Below are 25,062 nucleotides of genomic sequence, written 5' to 3'. Positions count from 1 at the left end.
CTTGTATTCCTATCTTCCAATATTTCCAAAGGAATTTTCTTTGATAGAGGAGTTCATACCCATTGCTCGTTTCTAATACAGCTGTGAATGAACAAAATGTAGCTGTATACACCACTAATAAGATCAAAGACCTTAAAAAAATCAACCTGGCTGAACTATAAACAAGGCAAAATTAAAATGTACACACCACTAATAAGATTAAGACCTAAAAAATCAATCAGCCTGAACTCTAAACAAGGCCTAATAGATGTCTTGCTACGATCATTGGATGCAGGTCTGATCAGCAGTAACAGGTAAAACTTTTTTTGCCAGCCAGATAAATGCAACCACCCCCCCCACACACACACACCAAAAAAAAATGATGCACCCATTGCAGATGTGAGGCCTGGAAACCAACTCTTAGATCTGTTTGGATTGCATGAAAAATATATCTTTTGGAAAATAAATTCTTAGGAAAAGTGTTTTGTCTCAACCCTTTAGAGGCAAATGATATAGTTATGGCTTATTTGGGGGGATATCATCATAAATTTAAGGTCCATCTAAATAAGACTTGAACTGTTGTGGTAAATGTTGCGTTTTCATTTGTAATTAAACAATGGGAAACTAAGAGATTTTTGAAAAAAACATTTCTTTTCCGAACTTGTCCAAAAAATTCCTGAAATCCAAACAAGGCTAGGAAAGAATCCAACACTTGCTCTTCTAAAAAAATTTCTTTGGACAATGAAAGTTGTCAGACAGAATCAAGCCCATTGATCGTACAGACGAATTCAAGTCTAATCCAACCCTGTTTGACCCACCTTGACTGGATGGTCCCACGGCTAAGATCTACTAGGGCTCTTTTAAGGTCCCTCCAAGAGAAGCTAAAGCAATATCAACTCAATATCATCCCCAATAATAATTAAATAAGGGCATCAGAATCTATACCTAGATTAAGACACAGCCAAGGCTAAAATGCTTGCATCTTTATTTGAAGCAACAGACAACAGCTACCATAATGACATGAAACAAAACTCAATATGGTCTTTCTTGATGGTCTTCAACAGTCTACTGAATTAAGAAAAGATAAGTCATTTGAATTGATGTAAAGACATTTTCTATGTACTCAACTTGGGCGAAACCAGGGTTCCAGAGTAAAGGGTCATGCTCCAAAACATCCATCCTTTTCCCCTACCAAATGGTATCTCAATGCTGGTAAACCTGTTGTCATCAAGATTGTACGCACCAAATTCTTTTACTTCACCGTCAATGATGGTAAAAACTCCAAGATGTCCCCAAGGCCCTAGAACTCTTATAGGATGCTCTGGCTGCTCATGAATCAAAGTAAATACTTTGGTCCAAACAATATCCTGATGGTCCTTCAACAACCATATCTCAGTAATTTCTTCATCCACAAAAGTAAGGTGTTCTCCCAATGTTATTAGAAACCAATAATTAGGATCATTTTCACTGTAGATAATTGGACCTGAGATCTTCCGAAACTTCTCATCCTTAAGATCAAAAGAAACTATGTACATAGAGTGCGGTGAACAAAAATTAAAATCTACCATCCAATATAAAACTCCATTCACACACACAGCATCACCCGCAAGTGGATCAGGCACGCTTTCAATCGCCCTCCATGACTCGGTACCAAGAGTAAGAATTTCACCCACAAATATATCTTCATCAGATGAATCACAATAGAAAAATCGAATCACTTTATATTCCTTGGTTAGGGGATGAAATCCAAACGCACCTGCTTCTGTAAATGGATAATGTTTTCGAAATATTTTGTAATCCTGTGTAATTGGATTGCATAAGTAGATTAACTCCTGTTGTTGTGATTGGTAGGATTGATCGTCCGGGCAATTGGAATAACATAGCAAACCATTACTAGAACCCCACATACTCTGAAGACCTAGTGCATATCCACAAAGCACACCAATCTTCGTTGTCTTGAATCTACCTTCCTCTTCCTCCATGATGTACATGTTTTGATCAAGAGAATTTCCGATGAGGTATGTGGGCTTTTGGATTGTCTGCTTAAGCTGGACGTCAATGAAACCAGGGCTATTGACTATATCACACCAGAGTTTACAAACACACCTGACTTTTACAAGAGATATGGCAGGCAACAAGGACAAGATGTTGAAAATGATCTCATATGGGAAATCTTGGAATCCTCTCCCAATGATGGAAACGTCCATACTTTTCCTTCCAGCTTGGGCCATTAACTCCTAAGCATTTAACAGGAAGTTCATAAAAATATATCCTGCAAATACACAATAAGACTGTACTATTAAAAAACAGAACTAAACATAGTTCTTTTTTACAAAGTGAGCAAGAGAACCAAATAAAACTCAACGTTTTTAAGAAATTTTTAGAGAAAACAAGTTAGGAAACAACTGAACAAGTAGGGGTGATCTATCTAAATTCTAAGCAATAAAAAAGTAAACATTTTGTAAAACTATCTCAAAAGATCTGCAAGAAACATATAAGAACTATAAATTTATATTGCGTGACATCGTATGTTTTAATAATGTCCATATGTAGGCTGGTGACCGGTTAGCTTTGGGTGTTACTCGTTCCCAAGAATTACAGACATGATTGAATCTAGTAAGGTGAGCATTTGGGGTCACGACTCCAAAAAAATTGCTTCATCTTAATAAGGTTGCAGTCATGGGTAATGAATATGTATGTCCCTACATGACTAGGGCATGTGCTAGGACCATGTAATGGGTGCATTACCACCAATTCGTAACGCCAGCTTTTATGCCCAGCTATTGACTTCAGAGTTTGTTGCAAACAAAGGCACACTAAGTGGAGGCTATAAATTGGAACATATGCCACTATGGATTGAGGGTGACAATTAGGTGACAATGTTTGTTCCAAAAACCAGTAGAGTGACAAACGTCGCAAGGCCTACAATTGTATCACACTGCATGCATTTATTTTGTGATCAATTTTAAAGAACATGTGAAGTACTCAAATTTATAATACATATTTTTTGCAGTCCAATAATTTAAGTGACACATCTCAAAATACAAACCAATCACTAAGCGAGAGAGAGAGAGACCACAACAATTCATCCCAGATAGCATAAAAAGTGGACGTAATAACTACATATTTGAAAATAGTTGATGAGAGTTTGTGAATTGCCACGCAAAAGGGTTGGTACCATAGCTACATGAGAGCCATGTGGCTCCTCCTATCGATTACTTGATGCCTTAGGAAAGGATATGTTTTACGCATGCAATATAGATTAATGTGCACATAATCACTAGGTTAATCATTGACTCGCCCATAGTCGACTTGGCTTGGCCTATCTAGTCAATAAAAAACTTAGTAACGAGTCACTGGCTAAACTAGGTGAACCCAATTTTGCTTAAGGTAAGTTCTTGACTGTTTATGGGTTTTTAATTATAGGTTTTGCTAGCGAGTGCCCTAAGGGGGCACTCGTTAAGGTGCTTTGGAAAAGAAATTGTACACATGTTTTGATAGAAAATCCAAAAAACATTTGTAGAAGTCTCAAACAACGTGAAAATTGATTGTAAAATTTCTTTTCCAAAGCACCTTAACGAGCAAAACCCTTTAATTATTAGTGTAGATTTTCATGAGACTTTGCACGACCCACATAAAACATCTTGCACCTAGATTCCATTGAATAACCAATGCTCAACATATGGTTGAGCAAACACACCCATATTGAAAGCTGTCAGACTGGCTGGTCAGCGGCAATAGGTGGATGCCACATGGTGAGTTTCATAGGGGCTTGCCAAATTTTTTTCATTTTATTAATTTAAGATCTCTAATAGCCTATGATTTAGCCGACACTTCGAATTTATTGCTAACACAAGTGTCCTGCCATGTCCGACACGACACGCGTGTCCACCTGTGTCGACACTCCTTTGGACACTTTTAAATGTACTGCTGCAAGTGAGGAAGCACAGGTACTCTCCCAGGGCTCCCGCACCCGCACCCGACACGCATGGGGTGCGGGTACGTCCGGGTACGCCCCGGGTACGTACCCCATTTGTTTTAAAAAAAAAAAAAACCCAGTTTTGGCGGTTGGGTGCGCACCACGCGTACTAAGTAAATGTCTTTACTATTTTATTGTCCATTTACTTAAGATTTACATGTAAATAACGGAATACCCCCCTTTTGGATTTATTAAAAATAGTTTCAAGACCCAAATCTAAAAGGAAAAAAAGCCAACTCTCAAGTTCTAGTACAAAATTCAAAGAAAAATGGTCGGGTCAAAATTTTAACTTTCTTAACTTCCAAACGGTGGGGTATTTTTCAAATTTTAAAAATTCATAAAATCTATTTTGTCCAAACATTATTAAATCCCAAAAGTCAGGTAAAAAAAATCTCATAATTTGGTCTCTAAAAATTATTCATCTTGTCAGGCACTGGTCAACACACTGGTCAAAGACTTTTTTTTCTAATGAATGATGTATTGATGCCTCATGTTATGAAATATGGAACTTAATCACTTATGAAATGAAGAGTAATATTAGAATTTTCCATTTTGGTGATGTTATTGTTATTTGATTGCTCTACAATTATTATTTTTTTAATTTTTATAAATATATAATAAAATATTAAAATATATTATTATATTCGGCGAACCCGAACGTACCCGCACCCGGTTTTTTTGGCAAATCACGTACCCGTGTCGTGTCGTACCCGCACCCCGTACCCGTGCTTCCTAGGTTAGAATTAATGTGGGTGTGTGGACACATTTTTGTCTCATGTCAAGTGTGACATTCTGTTTTATTATTGCATATTGTGTTATAAACTCTTTTTAGCTCTTCTTTAACTAATATTTGTTGTTGTATCATATATACTTTCTATTTTAGTCGTATCAAAGTTTCTAAATGTTGGGGTTTGTAGTGTCCCGCAATCTATGTCCGTGTCCACAAATCATATCTAATAGCCAAACTTTAATAATAGATTCTAACCCGCAAGAGGGAAAGATAATCCCCTTGCAATTCGAAGCTCCATTTTTTGCTACATAAGAAATACTTCATTGGTGAAGGAAAAAATACAAGAGTTAGCGTAGGCCAAGGCTTAGAGCCAAAGAAAAAAAAAAATTACAAAAGATGGAGCATAGATTGGGAATCTATAATAAGGCATTTCATTGGCGTCATCGGCAAGCTGATGAATGGAGCCAAAAAGACTACTATTACTGCACAAGCAATGATTTGCGAGAAAACCCTATTTAAATATTGATGTGATCCGACCTTCCCGGCAGACCATCTTTAGGGACTTTCCATTTATATAGTTTTTTTTTTATTTATCTTGGGCTTTATATTTCATTATATTGTTATTAAGGGCCTAGATGTGGGGGCTGTCCACATCACCTAGGGCCCATCACCACCTCACCACTATCCCTTTACCTTGACCATGATTTCCATTTCGACCTTTAAGCTTTAGCCTACTTGTAGGGTATCAAATCTTGTCCATTTGTCTTGATTTTGGAGTTATTAAAAAAGTTTTTCGATTACCTATCTAACGAGCTCGAGATGATGCAATTCGGATGTGATTTGAGGAAGTGATGGACTATTTATGGGGGCAATATATGTTTATGATGGGATTTTTATTTCAGAGTTGTTTTGCTTTAAGTGTAAAGGTAATTAAGTCTTTTGTTAACTTAAGTCCAAGTTATAACATATCTTATTGGTTTATGGAGGGCCCACATTCTCACTTAAAACTCATTTAAAAGGCCTAAGGGACAGAAGTCTCAAGTTTTTGGAGAAATTGTGAGCAACCATTGGACGCCCGGGTTAGGGTTTCTTTCTTCCCCTCTTCTCCTTCTCCTTCTCCTTCCCTTCTTTCTTCTCTCTCTCCTACTTTCTTTCTCCTTCTCTTCTCTTTTCCTTCCTCCTCCTCTCTTCTTCTTTCTATCTTTCTTTTCCTTTTACCTCTCCTTATCTCCCTGTTGACTGCAAACAGTAGGTTGCTATTCGACAGTGCCAAGGGATTGTTCATAGCAGATAACTTCCCTATCGTATCGACCAAAAAAATAAATAAATAAACTTCCCCTATTACCTCCTCCTTTCTCCTTTGGTCTTCCCCATGTTCTCCCTTAGTTGTTGGCATCTTCCTCTTTCAACAGTCCAAATCTGTAACCTTCTGACAGTAGGTTTACCTCCTGGTTTTCCTCTGATTTGTCCCTCCTCATTGGACAACCAGCTATTAGAGCTGCTACCCCTAACCATTATTCCTGCTTCCTCCATCTGGACTTCCTTGCTAAGACTAGAGTTAGAGCAATTTCTAGTCCAAATCTGTAACCTTCTGTCAGTAGGTTTACCGCTTGGTTTTCCTCTGATTTGTCCCTCCTCATTGGACAACCAGCTATTAGAGTTGCTACCCCTAACCATTTTTCCTGCTTCCTCCATCTGGACCTCCTCGTTAAGACTACAGTTAGAGCAATTTATAGTCCATCTTCATCTAATTGTGGCTGCTACATGCTGCACTTGATGTCCAGTGTGTTCCACTGCTGTTTTCACCATTTTCCCGCCATCACTATATCTTACCAATGGCTGGCTTAGATCCATTGACAGATCGAGCCAATGCGATTGCTCCTCCTCTGGGGCCTTTACACCACAGGATTTGAGGATGACATGCACATCATTGTGTGAAACCTTGCCTATTTCTTCTTGTCATATCCCTTCAGTTAGCCTCATCCGCTCACCCCCATATCTGTTTTGACATTATCCTACTGTAGTTAGGTGTTGAGGACCTAGTCTTGTTTACTTTTGCATTATTTTGGATTGTTCTAAACCCTGTCACATGGCTAACCTTATCTATTGATCTGATTTCAGATGATGTGATATTATTGTTGCATGCTTACTTGGATTGAATTAAGTTTGTTGATGACTTGTCTTTAAAGCTAACACATGTGTGAAGACCCTAGTTCAGACTTGATCAAATTTCTGAATGTTATTTGGGACTGTTAATGCTTATTTTAAACTAAACTATAGACACCTTGAGCCCCAAAATCAAATCGGAGCTCTCCAACCATGCCCTAGAAGACATGGTGCGCTAATAGGATTCATGAGACCCGTTAAAATAAAAAAAGAAGCAACCTTCTATTCTTTGATATTCCGACTTTAAAATTAAAAGAGACAAACATTCTTTCTTTTTTTATTAAATTTGGAAATCAGTATCCTCTAAACTTAGACCATAGATGCACCCTTACCCTAAGTTTTTCCCATAAAAGAAAACGAATGTGACAGGAAAAGAGTTGACTGCTAGATGTAGATAATTTGAATTGAAGGAGGACGCAATGGTCAATCATGACATCTTAATGAATTATAGTAGTGATTACTGATCATGGTTTTAAATTTTGACCGAAATCCGAAATTTCGGACCGAAATCACCCAAAACCGAAACGGTCATTTATTTCGGCCGAAATTTCGGTTTATCCGAAATTTTCCCCAAAATATCTGTTTTTTTTTTAATATTAATTTAATATTTCGCCGAAATTTAATATTGAATAAAATATTAATTTCGGGTTTTGTACCAGATTTCGACCGAAATTTCGAAATTTCAAGGTCCGAAACCGAAATTTTAAACCTTGTTACTGATTAGTGAGAAACAAAAATACACAATCCAGCAAAATTTTACAACGCATTCAATAGTTTAAAATGACATTTGGAACTTCTTTTAGTACCACATCTTATGGTGTATGTGAAGACAAAGGTTGTACAAGAAATGAAAAGTTCAGGCACAAGATATTATAACTTTTTCAGTAAATGAGAATAGAGAAACTAGTAACGATATAGTCTAATAACTTCTAAATTCTCTTTCCACCACAAATAACTTTCCCCAACCATGTGATCATGCAAGGACAAGGATGTTTTTCTATTTGCAATCGCAACTAATCTACATTTCATACAAGATTGTTCTTGCAACTAGCTCTATCTATACAAGATCACATTACATTCCTTTATACCACCTACCATGTTTTATGGAAGATATTGGAATCTCTGTCACAAATATTGCCGAAAAATTGAATTTCTCGCTAGAAAATACGAGATTTTGACTAAACGATATAAACACAAGAAGTTGAATTTCTTGTGAATTTATAGCGAAATATCACGATGAATTGAGGGCTTGACTTTAAAATATATCTTGATCTTCTCATTTACTTTAAAAATCTCCCGAACATCCTAAAACCTTCAGCCTAACCCGAATTTTGGGTTAAAAATTGTATATATTTGATATTTTACCGCTTTTTCCCGATATAAACCTGAAAAAAATAATTTTTTTTTTTAAATATCCCGATATTTTCCCTTGCCGAGAAATTCCTGAGAACAATATTTGTGACAGATTGGAATGTAACTAGCTCTCTTCCTTTGTTGCAGAGCTAATATAACACGGAATTCGTCGGAATCTCCTATTTAATAATATGAAAAAAGCATGATACATCAGTTATATGTATACATCAATTTGATGTAGAACCGTCAATATATTATTAATGATAACTGACAAAATTTTAAGGCACTGCCTCAACTTGAGATATGTCACTCTAAACGGCATGAAGTAGTCAATCAATTGAAAGTTGGTGAGAACAGCATTTTCATGAGAACAACATGACAAGGCAACACAAAGGAAGAGAGAAGGGAGAGGAAAAAGAAGTTAAGGATGACCAACCAAGAGAGGTTGGTGATTTTTTAGAATGAAAATGGGAACAAAAGAAGATGGAATGCCTATGGAAAAGTGTATAGAGGATAGAAAATAAATCCAACAAATGAGGATTGACCTGGTGTTGTCGAGCTGTTGTCGAGCTTTCATAGGAGTCAATAATGTTTTCTTTGCGTGGTGGGAGGGGGTTTGGGTTCATGGCATCAATAACCATTGGTAGCGGTTGGGAACATAGGTCGCTCGGTCTTCCCTTTTCTTTTCGTTTTTCCGGGAAAAATACTGATACACCCCTCAACTATGGCCAAATTCCACTTCTAACCCTGTGGTATCAAAGGTACCAAAGACACCCCCTTAGTTTTCAATAATGCTTGTTGTGTGATGGGGTGGACGGGAACGAAGAAATTGTTAGGGAGTGTCTTTGATGAATTTTGAACTATAGCATGAAAAGTCAGGGGGGTCTACTTAAAAATGTCATAAAGTTGAGGGGGTGCTTTGGCACCTTCGATACCACGGGGTTAGAAGTGGAATCTGGCCATAGTTGAGGGGGTGTATCTGTATTTTTTCCTTCTTTTTTTGAAAGGTAATGTATTTGAAGGATTACTAGCTAGGGAAACCATGGTCATAAATTCCACAGAAACAGGCACGAATCAACTGAAATGTTTCCAATTCCATGTTGATGACGAAGAGTACACACAGTAGGACCAAATATTCTAGCAACTTTTAAATTAGAGCAGAATCATGAATTTGTGAGCTCTTCTTGATGGATTCTTCATAAAATTGTTTGAAATTCAGCAAGGGCATGCTGAATTTCAGTAAAGATGGATGAAACCTTGATTTTCAAGTCAAAAGATGCTGAAATTCCATGGGGGAGCTTGATTACCAAGCTCATTTCTCTCTTGGACGAAAATTCTACAAGAAAATCCTCTTTTGAGAGAGGTTTTCCTCCAAATCCCACTAGATCTAAGATCTAGATACAATTCTCTTTTCAAATTCAAATTCAAAATATAAACCTTTTACAAACGGAAGGAAAAGTCCCTTTTATAGACCACTTACAAGCAAAATGACTTAACTACGCATAAGTGGAGGGAAATGACCAAAGATGACCAAAAAGTACCATGAGTAACCACAAAATAACCAAACTACTCCTACTAATGAAAAAGACCACAAAAACATATGAGTAGCATAATGACAAGCATGACCCTAGACGAAACCAAAACAACACTACCCTAAGAGGTATCAAAGGCCGATGTAGAAAATCTAGGGGATGCTCCTCATCAAATTCCCCTTCTTGAAAGAACTTGTCTTCGAGATCCCATCAGAGAGAGGTGAGGCACCGTAGGCCCAAGCTCGGCAGCCTCCCAACTTAAGGCGTCATCCAAGGAGGTAGTGGAATTTGGCTCTCTACACTTACTATTTATCAACCTCAGTCTCACGAGAAAGAGACATGATTCGTAATACAAAGAAAAAAGATATTTGAAATAAACCTAAGCTTGGTGAAAGTGAAATTTGGAGATAGAACAATTCCTTATGTCGTGTATCCCCGATTGATGCAGAGAAGATAAGAAAGGGCGGGCTGCAATAGGAGATGGAGGCATTCAGAGGCTTGAGAATGATTGACCAAGGATCGGGGGGGCTGAGGCGGAGAGCTGTTGGGAGGATTGTTGGATGAAGGAGGCTCAAGAGACCAAGGAACCCTAATCACAGAGAATATCTCTCCTCCAAACCTTCCCCTCTGAAGTGGGTCAGTCTGGTTCGAATCAAGGAACTGAATTCAGTTCTATAGGGTAGCGTTCGCCCGACTAAAAGAAACGAAAGCCTTTCCAACTAGCGAAGGCATTCCAAGAAGCAACTTCCTATGGGAGGGTCCCCTATTGATGAATCACTCGAAAGGAATTTCACTGCTCCGTTGGATGAGTGCCAAATGGCACAATCTGGACCATTGATGTAAAGTCAAAGGCCTATACCTAGGGGAGTCCCCATCATTTGGGGATCAACTCTCAAACTTGTAAGCTTCTCCATGTTGCAGTACAAAGCATGCTTCGCCATCTCACTCTAGTGTGCGCTGTACTAATTGATGTTATGCGGGATTACAATATGGGGTTCTGGTGGACTGTTTGTTTGCAAAGGCCGGAGGATTGGAATAATGTTTTTGGTGTTATTGGACAGAATTGTTGCCATTTCCCCACACCTCATTTTCCAGAATATGAGATTATGAGCTGCAGAACGCTTTCAGCTGGAATTTGAGCAATGAACGCAGAATTTGTGCTGATTACGCCCCTAATCCCGCCTCTGGAGTTCTTCCTTTTTCGGGTTGTCTGGAGCGACGAGGGCAGCTTGCCCTATTATGTAAGGGTGAAGACCTATTACGTAAGGGGGGCGCCACCTCCTATCCATGGCGCGTCCATCTTGCTTATCCAACAGGCACATACAAAGTAACAGGAATATCTCTGGTAGTCAGTCCATTTCCATCAGCCAGCTGGGGGGAGCGAGAAGCATGGGATATGTCTGGTGTTCCTTCCATCAATCATCCGGATCTACGATGTCCTTGCTACCCCTGTTAGTGTAGCGGCATTCCCTTGTCGTCTTGTTTCCGGTTTGTCTTGATTTCTGATTGATGAACAAGAATGAAAATGAAACTATTGGATTTTGTGACTCGGCCCTCGCCCTCGGCTAAGTGTTCTTTGGACCCTTCGCCCGCGCGCCACTAGTGGAAGCAAGCTACCCCTACTGAAAAACGGATGTGCGCGACATACTAAGAAGGGCGTGCGTTTAGGGGCGCCTTACAATTGGCTTCTTCAACAGATGCTGGTGGATCAACTTGGCTGGCTAAAGTTATAAGTTTGTGGGAGCGAGCGGAGCGAGGTTGCACTCGCCATCTAAGACTTGCGTAATCAACTTCGTTCACCATAAGGCCTTGAACTAGAGATGAAGAAAAGGCCTTTAAAAACAGCCCTCAGCCTTACATGGCTCGATACGTCTTATGTTCCGACACTCCAACCCTCACCCCAAACAATGGCAACTAGTCCTCCATCTACCGATCCATCCCTTGCTCTGGGTACCACCTCTCCCTCTCCCGAGGGCATCTGGTAATGGTACCCTTCTTGGTACGAGGCTTCTGGCCCAGTCTGAGGGCGAGTGCCACTGGAGAGTTGGCCAAGTCAATTGCCCTCCCTCCTCTTTTCTCCGATGGGGCCTCCATGTCGAGCAACTCCTCTATTCGAATTGCCTTACCGTACCGAGATTCAAAAGCTGAAATTTCACCTCTCCCATCAATAGGTTTAACCAGAGCATTTTTAACACGACCCAAATAAGCCTCATTCAGCCTGACAGTAGGTCTCCGCTAGGGTAAAAAAATGTAGATGATCCACTCCACTAGTAGTAGTAGTAACCCATTGAAGGTGCTCGTATGTGAAATGGCTAGTAATGCCCGTGAAGATAGGATAACATACGAGTAGAATAAAGGTGCAGGCATCATTAATGGAAAACTACAAGAACACAATCCCCTCAAGGATAGCACAAAAGCTGGAAAGATCGTCACGTACTCCTCTTGGATTGGCATGATAAATGAAGATAACACCAATCCAATATCAACATCAATACGATCATCTGCTGATAGCTCTCAGTATGCTCAATTGGGTCCTCAATATGGCAATCCTCCACAGTAGCCTCCTGCTCAACTAACTCTGGTAGTGTCGCATCAGTCACTACATTCTCTAACTCTGTCTTTGCAGGATCTACAATAAGCTTTGTGACAAGTTCAGCATCGACATGCTCCATAGTATGCTCAACATTAAGGGTGTCAATTTTGGCTCGGGCTCGTAAGCTCGCTCGAGCTCGGCTCGAAAAAAGCTCGGCTCGAGCTCGGCTCGAATCCTTAACGAGCCGAGCCGAGCCGGCTTGCCAGGCTCGTTAAGCTTAACGAGCCGAGCCCGATTTAGGCCAGGCTCGGCTCGGCTCGGCTCGTTAAAGCTCGTTAATAAAAACCGTATAAAATAATAGTAATAAATATAATAAAGTAGAAACAGCTGAGGCGTAATTATCATAAGTCGTAACTTTTTTCCGTAATTTCCGTAATTGTCATAACGTCGGAACTTCTGTTGGTAAATTTTTAGTAATTGTAATAACTTTTTAACTTCAATCGGTAATTTTCCATTTAAAACTATACACATTCAGCTATTCACTTTTTTTTCCGTAATGATTACTTTTTTTCTTTTTTTGCTTTTGCTAGCGGCGTTTGCATGTGCGAGAATCTCTGCAAAAATGATGTTCACATGCCCGAGAAATGCAATAGTAGAAGTTTGCTAGCAAATTTCTTTTTAATATAACGCAACCAGCCAAGCTCGATAAGGCTCGCGAGCGGCTCGCGAGCCAAGCCGAGCCCTGACCGAGCCGAGCCTAGTTCGAGCCCGAGCCGAGCCCGAGCCTAACCTTTGACCTTAACGAGCCGAGCCGAGCCTGGCAAAGCTCGGCTCGGCTCGGCTCGTTTACACCCCTACTCAACATCATCAAATGAATCATAAATTTCACTCCTTTAGAATGATATGGCTGCACTAGGCTCATCACTACACTCCTGAAGTGTCTGGCTGCACTAGGCTCATCACTACTGCACTAGGCCCACGCCCATCTAATCCTACCTTATCTAACAAAAAAATGGATTTTTTCTTTACAATGAATGTTTTTTTCCTTAATTTTTCCAGGACAGTTTTTTTTTTTAATTATTTTAATAGTTTAGTTTTCTCGCATCCCTCCCTGCATTTACTTCCCACTCTTGCAACCTTAGTGCAAGACAATTTAGAGAGTCAAATAGGAGATCAAATGTGACCAGGAATAGCTACAATATGATGTCAAAATTAAGTAATGTACTTTCATGGGCCCCACATGACTCATGCTAGCAGGGGAAGGTATTTCCAAGCTTAAGGAAGGAATTTCAAATATCAATTGAAGATATTGTGCTCTGCCCTTGGTCTCAACTAGATGAGCACAACCTCAGGAAATATAGTCCCTTCAATTGTCTTGCAAGTTAAGACAGTGGAACTGATTGGTCAACACTTGCTCTTTATCTTTGACACTAGTAAATGTTCTCTACACGGTGTCCATTTATCTTGATGTATATTACATATTATTTTACAAGATATTGTGAATGGTGCTCAACATGATCAGACATGGTTTCTCTACCTTTACTCATTTATTGTAAGCATCTATGACCTACTGACAAGCATTCATCCAAGTTCAGAAATTAAGGGATGTTGACCACAAAATATTAGTCTATGTTGGGTTTTGACAAATATGTGGGTTGTATATCTCTCAAATCCATGAGTCTAACCCCTATAGTTATCTGAACCAATCATCTTCTGAGGGACCAATCTTTCGAATTTCCAGCAACACCAGGAAGATACTTGAGTCTTCTCTTTATAAAGTCTTCCCTATACTCGTGTATTGTAGGCATCTATAACTTACTGAGAAGAATTCATCCTATGCTCAGAAGGTTAAGGTGTGTTGACAACAAAATGGCACTCACTTATTGAGTTTTGACCAATATGTAGGCTATATCTCCTCAAGTTCATGAATCTAACCCCTCTAGTAATCTGAGCACATCATCTCTAAGGACCAATCTTGCAAATTGTCAACAACACTTGCAGACCCATTCAAAAAAAAAGACATTTAATTGTTCTCTTTATAACGTCTACGTAAAATGCTAGGTTCAATTTAAATCATAAGTTCATAACAAAAAAGCAAGGGTATCATTCCTAAAATATGACATAAATTTTTTGTTGGCACAAGAAGGGCAGAAATGTTTAGACTGAGTTTGAGGACTTACATCCTTTGAGAAGGTCTAAATTGGTTGGCATGAACAAAGTGCTATAGTACTCAAACTCATTGTTAAGAACTTTATGCCCGAAGGGTGTGTGTGTGTGTGTGTGTGTGTGTGGTGGACTCATGAATGAAGAAGAACAGAGAGCCATGGTTCAAATATCAGCACACATGCCCTAATAGAAGAATCAAGAACCTTAGATTGAAGAAACAGGACCTTGGTTTTTGCAATAGTAAGGAAAAAAACGAATAGCAGAGATCAAAATGAAAGATTCTTCATGAACAGAATTAGAAAAGAAGAAAAAGAAAAATACAGCAAAGTAACATAGGCTAACATGAGAAATTCTCCATAATTATGACAGTAATTTGGCCAAGTTGAAGGTAAGAAAGATTAGAACTCACCTCTTTCTCTCTCTAGGGTCCACCTGACAAGGAGGAGATGGAGGGGGCAGTAGGGGAGAGAGCAAGAGAAATCCCTAAAAAAGATGATAAAAAGGGGAAATTGATTAAACACAACCACTTTTTAATAATTGCACAAACCCAACTTGTCTTTTCATTTTTAATTGGTTTGGACTACAACTTCCACCGTATAAAAACTGTCCAGTATTTTTTTTTTAATTACTGTACAGACCACACCATAGGATTATCTAAACCATCCATTTGATGGACCACAACTTAAATAGGTTGTGCCCAAAAAATCATCTCCATAGGATGATCCCAATTCTAAGGTGAGGTCCCTTACAGTATTTGTTGAAAAATACAAGACTACACGGGGTTTTCACCGTATAAAAACTCCTCTACTATAGGGCTGGCAACGGGGCGGGGCAGGGCCGAATGTTGCATTCCCCGTCCCCAGGGTTTTCACCATATAAAAACTGTTCAAAGCCAACATATGTCTCTCTCTCTATATATATATAGAGAAAGAGAGAGAACGGTTTCTACACACAAGTGTAGATAAGTTATCTACATACTAGCTTAAAATACAGTTGAGGGCATATTGTTTGGGTGATCCAAACTATTCATTTGATTGGCTCTCACATAGATAGGGTGTCCACAAAAAATCAGCTCCATAGGATCATCCTAACCCTTCGAACCGTGGAGGCAAAATATGGACAGATTTATGAAGGTTTATACACGTCCATTTTAACTCCACAAATCGTAGGGTTGGGATGATCCTATGGAGCTGATTTTTTGTGGACACCCTATCTATATGAGAGCCAATCAAATGAATGGTTTGGATCACCCAAACAATATGCCCTTCACTATATTTTAAGTAGACCTGGCAAACGGGTGGGTCGGGCCGGGTCAACCCGCGGGTGATGCGGGTGCGGGTCCACGGGTCGGGTGAGAAAATGACCCGCATTTTGGCGGGTCAAAATTTACGTGACCCGCGCGGCCCGCGGGTGGCCGGGTCAACCCGCGGGTCACCCGCAAATATGCCGCAAATATGGGATTGTAATAATTATTTTGATTTGACAGCCTCTATTTGCCCGTAATTGTCATAACCTCCAATATGTGATTTGGTATTTTTTTTGTAATTTTAAAATTTTATAACCCTTTCTAGGTAACTTTTCATTCAAAACTTTATAATTTAGCTAATTTACTTTTTGTGGTGTAATGATTACTTTTTTACATTTTCTAGGAACATTTTAGCAACATTTGGATGCGCGCATCTTTGCATACACAAAGGCCACTTGCCGAGAAATTGCCAAAGGAGAAGCTTGATAGCAAATTCTAATAAAATAAAAACCACATTTAAATGTTATCAACACTACTGGGCACTCTCACTTTTATGTATGGCCCACACCATAGGATGATCCAAACCGTCCATTAGTTGGGCCATAGCCTAAATAGGTTATGCTCCAAAAATCATTTCCATAGGATGATCCTATCCCTCCAATCTGAATATTAGAGGGTTGATCCTAACCCTCTATAGATCGGAGGGATAGAATCAACCGATGGAAATAATTTTGGGGCATAACCTATTTAGGGTATGGCCCATCTAATGGACGGTTTGGAACTTTGGATAATCCTACGGTGCAGGACATACCGTACTTTTTATAAAGTGAGGAGTTACTCATAAAAAACAAACAGCAGTGATGATAACATTCTCAAAAAGATTAAAAAATACTGTAAAAATGCGGGTGCCCGCGGGTTGGTTTTTGACGGGTCACGGAAACTTAGACCCGTGCCCGCAAATTTGCGGGTGGGCCGGGTTGACCCGCGGGCACGGGTCACTTTTCCGAAATTTCATTTTTCGCCATTTACCAAATTTCAATTAAATGCCATATTTATTATAAAAAAAAAAGTGTTACAAAATTTCGGAATTTCGAACCAAATTACCAAATTTCGGCTTTCGGTGGGGTCCGAAACGGTTACCGAAACCGAAATTTTAAACCATGATTCTAACACTCCCTAAACCTTATTGGAATACATTTGGAGTTAGAAAACACATTTGAGCCTCTCTTGATTCAAGATTAAGGATTGGATTAGGAATTTCATTTTATATCTTTTTCATCCATCCATTGTAGCCTCTTGAAGGCATTTTGTTTTCTTTCTTTCTTTGATCATCAATTGTATTTGGAAAGTGCTCGGAGATGCGTAGCCATCTTCATGGGCAAGTGTTGGGAGACGAGTAGCCATCTCCAACGGTGAGCTGTGAGGAGCACAGCCAACCTCGGATTGTAATCAGTTTATTCATCACCCTTAAGAGGATTGGTTTAGTGAAGCCATCAAAGACCTTAGTGGAGTTGATGTTGGACTTAGTGTAGATCTAAGGACCAAACCACTATAAAATCCTGGTGCACTTACATTCTCTTTTCTATTCTTTACTTGCACTCTCTACTTTCTCTTTTCTATTCTTTACTTTGTGCACTTGGTGTTTTATCTTCTTTGTGCTTTATTTATTCTAACCTTTCTCTTGTGCGCTTAAGTGTTATATTTCTTATTTGTTTTTTATTTATAAACAAACATCTAAAAAGAGCAAGAAATTTTTGTAAAACCCAACTCACCCTCCTCTTGGGTTACCAAACCAGGATTCCAATTGGTATCAGAGCTTGGGGCTCTTGTGTTGCAAATTTAACTGGTTAGAGTTAAAAGATCAAATCAGGTGGCGACCTTTCCCTTAAACCTAGAGGGTCGTTCTACTACTAGGCCTCCCTACTTTGTTTGAACAAATTATGAGTAATGGAAAGCTAGGATGAAAAATATATCTTTTCCAAGATTTTCGCATTAAAAAAAAATCATCCAATTAAGTAGGGTATACCGAACCTAACAAAGACTTGAACCTTTGGACCAGAAGTGAACAATTGGCCTCTAACCAAAATGCCAAGGCAATGAATGCCTTGATTTGTGCCTTGTCCCCGGAAGAGTTTAACCATGTATCATCCTTAGGAACCGCTAAGGACATATGGGACTTGCTAGATGTTACTCATGAAAGAACAAACCAAGTCGAAGAAACTAAAATGAACTTTTGTTTAGAAAATATGAGTTATTTGAAATGGAACCTAATGAACTACAGCGGATCTACATACTTGGTTCACAAACATAAAATTGGTCTAAAAGGCTTAGGTAAACAATTCTCTAACACAGAATTGGTAAACAAAGTGTTAAGATCCCTACCTAAGGATTAGGAATCCAAAGTAACCTCTACTATTGAAGAAAAATATCTATCTAAATTATGCTAGAAGAACTAAGGGGTTCCTTAATTACACATGAAATGATGTTTAAGGGCATAAACACTTTAAATGAGACTAAAAAGGGAAAAGAGAAAATTGAACTCGCCTTTAAAGACAAATCTTCAAGTGAGTCCGAAAGTGAAAATGAACAAGAACTCTTGAAGAAATTAAAAAAATTATGGAGAAAGAAAGGAAAAGGAGGAAAGCGAAAGTGAAAATGAAAAAGAGGTTCAAATGCAGCAAGAAGGGACATATCAAGCAAGAGTGCCCAATATCCAAATCGTCCCCCTCTAAAGGCAAAGAAAAAGTGAAAGATTGAAAGAAGAAGAAAGGCGTGGTTACCACTTGGAGTGACTCGGAAAATGAAGAAGCTAAAAGCCCAAGTGGAGAGGATGCAAACATATGTTTCATGACACTCACCCAAGAAGATGATGCAAGTATGAATAATAATAGTGATAGTGAGTTAGAAGTTTTTAAAATGAATTGTTAAATATGTTAGAGAAACAAGTTTCAAATAATCAAGTTCTTAGAAATGCCTATGTAGAAATTGGAGAAGAACTTGAAGCTTTGAAAAATGTGTCTTCTTCCATTTCTCAAGTAGAAGAACACTTGGAAAATCAAAAACTTCTGAATAAATCACTTAAGAATGTTTTAGATGAACTTAGATGACAAATTGGAAAATTTGAGAATAAGGCAAGTTCTTCCAAATGTTTTGAAGAAGAAAAGAATGAATTTGTAAAACATATCAGTCTTCTTCAAATTGAAAATGAGACTTGTGTTGTGAAAGTTGCCTTGTCTCTCACTGTCTAGTATGAATTTTTCTTTAATTGTGTTGTGAAAGTTGCCTTGTTTCTCACTATCTAGTAGGAAGCTAAATTAGAAACAAGTTTTTTAAATTTTGTAAAACCTATGAAATAAATAGGGAAGCGAGCAGCAGTTTTCTCTTGAAGGGAGGGTCTCTGTGTGGCGACTACAAAGAGGAGATAACAAAGAAAAAGAGACAGAAAGAGAAAAAGGAAGAGAGGAGTACTTCTTGGGTTTTTTGCTATTGGCGTTTTCTCAAGTTTTGTCAGGTTTCTCTTATATACAGTCTTGGCTGAGAAGCAAGGGAAAAGGTTGCGGGTTTGTGGGTTTGGGTTAATCCATTGTAATCCTTGTATTTTGTTTTCTCGTAGTAGAAAATCGTGGTCTTTCCCGTGGACGTAGGCATCTTGGCTGAACCATGTAAAATCTCGGTGTTCATCTTGTGGCTTGTGTTTATCTTTGCTTTTTCATTTATTTGTGCACAATCAGATTGGATTTGCCTAGCAGATTTTCTCAACAAGTGGTATCAAAGCTCGGGTTGGAACAATCATTGAGGCCAGGTGGAGTGATCATAGGTGTTATAATTGGATCGATATTACGGTGATTGTCGAAGGGTAGAAAGATTATTTGAGAAATTATTGTTCAAGGTGGAGCTCCGCAACGAGGGTGGTTTAAGATGGCGGTAAAATCAGTTCCTACTCAATTTAACATCAATAGGTTTAACGGAAAGGTTACCTTCACCCTATGGTAGATGAGGGTGAAGGACATCCTTGTTCAATGTGGCTTGGCTAAAGAGTTGAAGGAAAAGGATAGGAAGCCAAAGAAGATGACAAATATCGGGTGAAACGGATGCTATCGTCTAGTCAGGGACGTGGTAGCTAGTGTTCCTAAGATCTCGATGGATAGTTGGAAACGAAGTAGCGCGCGCATCCACAAGGTCTCTTTCACAATTAGTGAAAAAGACGAGTTTCCAGGTTGCAGAAAATGGTGAGGAGGTGACGGTACCTGCGATGGGGAGGACGGATCAAGATCCCTCTCCATGATTGACTAGGTGAATCAACGAGTTGGCAGCTACACATGTGCATTGGCTATATTGATCAAGTTGAGAGGAGTCGGAACTACGATGATTCAATGGTGGGTAGCTGGTACTTCCGAAGGCCAATGAGGGTTTGCGGCGACAAGACCGGTGACTACATCAATAGAAAATCGTCAGGTGGGAGGAAACAAGCCAAGGGGGAGCTTGTTGTGAAAGTTGCCTTATTTCCCATAGTTTAGTGGTAAGCTAAATTAGAAACAAGTTTTTAGGTTTTGTAAAACCCATGAAATAAGTAGGCAAGAGAGAGGTATTTTTCTCTTGACAAGAGGCTATTTGCGTGGCGGAGAGAGAGAGAGAGAGAGAGAGATTTCTTGGGGGGAGGGGGGGGGGTTCTCTTGGGTTTTTTTTGTGTTTCTCTTGTGTACGGCTTTAGTTGAGAAGCAAGGGAAAGGGCTGCAGGTTTGTGGGTTTGGGTTAATCTATTGTGGTCCTTCTATATTGTTTTCTCATGGTGGAAGAACGTGTTCTCGCTCGTGGACATAGTCAGGACCATGTAAAATTTGTCTTCATCTTGTGGCTTGTGTTTATCTTTGCTTTTCCATTTATTATTAGTGCATGATCAGATCGGATTTGTCCAGCAGATTTTATCAACAAATTGGATGCTGGGATTCTCTGATTGACTTGATTTTGGGCCATCGAGATCCAGCATAAAGGCTTGGATCAATCAAAGATGGGGCCTACCATGATAATACAGGGAATACCTTACTGTACTACAATCAGGTCACGCCCTACCGAAGCATTCCTCACCAGCTAACGATGTTTACAGCATACCAAGAAAGATTGTTATTGAGAATATTGCGACCCCACTGTTAGGTGGTGACCTAACAGTTGTCCATTGTAAGTGCACCATAATTCAGTACTGATGCCTATTGGATTAATGTGGCAAGCAAATTGCATGTTCGTGTGCAAGATTTTCTACCTATGCACACATCTTTGCATGGATTCATCTTATATGAAAAAATGATAAAATAAACCGCTTTTTTGGGGCCCACATTTGCCACTTGTATGCGAAGCATTGATCCAACGCGCCAATTTCATTCTGATCACCTTGATTGGATGATCGAAGCCCATCAATCCATCAAGCATCGTTTAGGGTGCTACTGAGAAAAGATACACATTTTTTTTGTAACCCTTTATCTTACTCATGGAAGTTCATTTGGCATGAGACCAAGACCATACGGTGTCACCTCATGATGCTGTGCAAGATCAACGGTCCCTATCATACCTCTCTTGGTGGGACCCAAAAATTGATCCTTAGTGTTGATCAAGACACGGGCAATATGTATGCCACGTGCCCATTGATTAGCCGCGAAAATACATACATGCACATATATATATATATATATATAGACACACACACAAGGATTGGAAGGATTGGATAAATGGGATGGTCCATGGAAGGGAAGGAATAGTTGGGTCCTTGGCATAATTAAAGAGAATAAGAAAAGGTGGTATTTCCATTGCTTTTGTATACCATAAAGTGTTGAAACAGGTTGGAGTCGGCCCCTCTTCTTTTTGCTTTGCATAATGCAAAACCAGCTTTTGCCACCACAGGTTATCATCACCCATCAGCCTTAACCACTTTCTTCTTTTCCTCTTCCAGAGCATAGGAACCCACTATAACACTTGATTCTGTAACAAATAAACCCCCTACCCATTTGATCTTTACACCCACATGAGCAATAAAGAGCTAGTGTAAAACCCCATGGGCATTTGTACCCTAGTTGGTAGGACTCATGGTTTCTGTTGCCAAACTGGTCACATAACACATGATAGAGTAAACATCTCAGCTTCATAGTTCACTTCCTCCATTGATATTACAGGAAAGAATTCAAATGACCCAAGAAGGTTTCAAAATAAAAATGCAAAATGGCAAGTAAAAAAGGGAGAGGAAGCCATTCAACAGTTTTCCAAGTCATCTGCATCATTTATTTCAAAGGCTGAAACATGGAAAAGAATAGTTAAACAACTATTAGAGTCAAAAGGGAAAAAAATGATACACTCATTTTTAGAAAAACTATTGACTCTCAACAGTCCCACAATTTCTCAAACTAAATTACACAACAGAGAAAATCAGAAGTAAGAAAACAGAAACTAAATTCCAGTTTATCACCCAAATCAACATGAATAAAAACAAGAAAAAGAATAAGTTTTTTTTTTCTTTACCCGTAGAAAAATCAATAGAGGAAGGGAGAAGAGAAATTATCAGTGAGCCATGGCAACTGGAGGTGAGAAACAAATGCTCCTCTGACTTGGGAATGCAAGCATTGCAGTGTGATCCAAGAAATCCTTAAGTTCAACCACAGACTGTAAAATCGTCCTAAGATCATCAGCGCGCGAAAACCCATTGACACCTACATGCCGGACTGCATAGAGATAAAAGGTGATACATCCCTTTCTAAACTTAAACCTCGCCATTTCGCACCCAGAAAGCCCTTTGATGAGCTTCTTATTTACTTCTCCGAGTGGAATTAACGATGGCCAGAGGCGGTCTACGTCCGATTTCATGGTTTCGGATTCGAAAATGAAGAGGAGAACTTTGGATTTTTTGGTGCCTAAGCCTAGGGTGAGGGTGTGCCAGGCATGGTGGGCTAAGATTGTGAAGTTGGTAGGGAGGAAAGTGATGGTTGAAGGGAAGGGAAAGGGGGTGTTGGGTTGTTGGTTGTAGTGGGAAGGTGGGAGGGAGAGGAGGCGTAAGAGTTCGAGGGGAATGGCGCGTCGGACTGTGAAGGATTTTACGATGAATTGGCCGCCGAATCGGAGGCCTTTTACGTCAGAGCTCGGCTTGAAAGAAGGATCTGTTGTTGATTTGTTGGATTGTTGTTGTTGTTGTTGGTTTGGGTTTTGGTGTTTCTGTTTCTTCTTCTCTTTCTCTCCCATGATATGGGAGGTATTTCTGGTGGTGGTGGTGGTGGTGGTGGTAGAGGTTTTGTTTTGTTTGATGATCAATCACTGAGGGGTTTTGGTGAGAATGGTCTTCATTCTTTTCTTTTTCTTTTCTATACCATTTCATATAGTCAAAAGGTAAGGGTTCTCTACTTTACACATATATATCTCTCCCTCTCCTTTGCAGATGCAAAGTTTGCTGTAAATGTTGGGTGTTGGGACCGTTACTATCTTAGAGAGTATGCATTTTTTTTTGGACTGAAGTGTATACAACTATAGATTTCCTTATTATTATTATTAGGGAATTGCTAGCATCCATCCAAAAGGCATTTCGCGGCTGGTCTGTCACACGTCATACCAGCCGCGAAAAGCCTTTTGCGATGGACCTTAGCAAATCCCTTATTATTAAAGCATCCTAAAGGAAAGTAGGCTGGCTTTCTTAAAATACACATTTTAACAGCCATGCCACTTCTTTTTCATGTACATATAGATGTATTTCTCGCCCTGTTACTCTGAATTTTTTAGTAATGATTACTCATATGCCATAGAAAACAATCAAAATACAGGCCCATGTTAAATACCTCTTGAATTTGGCAGAGGGTAGAGCATTTACCTAAAGGCCTTCGTATCTTTATGGACTGTTTTGTGGTAGATGTATTTTATAAGGGGATTCAAAAGTGGTTATAGCATGGGCCAAAGGAGTGACAATGGGTCCATGGAAGTTAGCATTTATAATCTTGAGAATTGCTAATCTAAGCAAACTAATTGAACCTCAGTTACAACATCAATGGAGATCGGCCAATTCGGATGCGGGCACCTCGGCTAAGCAAGGCATAGACCGGAGACCGGAGCTAGCTTATTATTAGCGACGGTTTTTACTATTCTATAGTTACTTATCTTTGTGCATCTGTGTTCCTTCCTCTTCTCTGTTTTTCTGTTTTTAGGGGTTAGTTTGTACTTAGTTTTTCCATTGCAACGCAATTAGCTTCTTCGAAAATAGATGTATCTGTAGATTTATATGAAAACGCAGAAAAGTTAAAAAAATATATACAGTCTAGATTTAGCCATGAATACTATGAAAATGAAGGGGGAAACACAAATTTTACCCTTGTTTATGCTGCTAGGATTAAATATTTCAGATGCAAAACATATGTAGAGTTTTGGGGGAAATTGCTGGGCCAGCAATTTGCTTGTAGCAGGTGGTCAAAAATCAGGATTTGATTGAAGAAGATAGGGGGAGTAAAATGTTGTTTTCTTGACAGATGGAACTTCTTCGCTTACTTCAAATGAAACCAATGAAAAATTTCATCTTCACTTTGCTTTTTTGATAGTGATCTATGCCTCGTTTGGTCAGTCTGTTAATCTGCCTTACCTGTTAGAATTTCTTATGGGTGTCTTATAGTTATCGAATTGAGTATTATTCTAATAAAGAACATGATTATAAAGGTATTTCTCAGTGCTGATTAAATCATGGGATTAATTAATAAAAGTGATTTTCATTCAACCTGAATCCGATTTGACAGAATCATACACAGAATATTTTTTCCTTGGAAAATATTTTCCATACTTTTATGTGAATGCATGGAATTTTTTTCTATTCAAATTTTTTCTTCCATCAAAAAAGAATTTTCCAGTGTTTGGTAATCATTTTTTATGGAAAAAAATTTCCAAAATTGAAGGATTTTCTTGTTTTCAGGGAAAACTGCAAACCTACTAGATCCAAGAAATTAATTTTCAATGGAATGCTTTTTTCATGGAAAATACTATCTTCGATAATTTTCTTTTCCCTAAATCAAGACACCCCGTGCAACACAGTAGGACCCATGGTTCAATCACTGAGATCATCATCAGACTCAGTACCTATATGTTTGAAATCCACCCATCAGAGATTGTGACGCCTATTCATTCCAGCTAAAAGGAAACATTTCCATCAAACAACCTCTTCTACATACATATCATCATCTCATCTGCCATGAAATGCCTAAACCTATCAGAGATTGTGAAGCTATTCATTCCACCTAAAAGAACCATGTCCATCAAACCACCTCTTCTACATATATATCAATTCATCTGATATGAGCTTGTCTTTGATTATGGAAAAAAATATTAGCAAAGATACACAAACCTTGAATTTTCTGTATGTTATATCAGGAA

General features: G+C 39.0%; 2 protein-coding genes across 3 annotated transcripts; both read right to left on the bottom strand.

The window, feature by feature from the left end:
- Nucleotides 1-943: 943 nt before the first annotated feature.
- On the bottom strand, nucleotides 944-14,957 carry LOC143878526 (putative F-box protein At1g32420). 2 transcript variants are annotated; one of them, XM_077380798.1, is made up of 2 exons: nucleotides 14,848-14,957; nucleotides 944-2,251 (listed from the first exon to the last, which is right to left on the bottom strand). In XM_077380798.1, the coding sequence occupies exon 2, from the start codon at nucleotides 2,208-2,210 to the stop codon at nucleotides 1,095-1,097; it is 1,116 nt and encodes a 371-aa protein (XP_077236913.1). In that variant the 5' UTR covers nucleotides 2,211-2,251; nucleotides 14,848-14,957; the 3' UTR covers nucleotides 944-1,094. The 2 variants fall into 2 exon arrangements, with proteins under 2 accessions (XP_077236913.1, XP_077236914.1); XM_077380799.1 differs by lacking the exon at nucleotides 14,848-14,957 and adding an exon at nucleotides 14,453-14,653.
- A 6,462-nt stretch (nucleotides 14,958-21,419) lies between these two features.
- Nucleotides 21,420-23,045, bottom strand: LOC143878525 (uncharacterized). Its single transcript, XM_077380796.1, has 2 exons — nucleotides 22,189-23,045; nucleotides 21,420-21,962 (listed from the first exon to the last, which is right to left on the bottom strand). Exon 1 carries the CDS (start codon nucleotides 22,900-22,902, stop codon nucleotides 22,228-22,230), a length of 675 nt encoding a protein of 224 aa, XP_077236911.1. The 5' UTR covers nucleotides 22,903-23,045; the 3' UTR covers nucleotides 21,420-21,962; nucleotides 22,189-22,227.
- Between the last annotated feature and the right edge of the window lie 2,017 nt (nucleotides 23,046-25,062).

This window comes from Tasmannia lanceolata, unplaced genomic scaffold, assembly GCF_043159265.1.
Source record: "Tasmannia lanceolata isolate RefF3 unplaced genomic scaffold, GAP_Taslan_0.1 ptg000006l, whole genome shotgun sequence".
NCBI lineage: Eukaryota > Viridiplantae > Streptophyta > Magnoliopsida > Canellales > Winteraceae > Tasmannia > Tasmannia lanceolata.
Note: the sequence above shows the minus strand (reverse complement) of the source record. Positions and strands in the feature narration are given on the sequence as shown.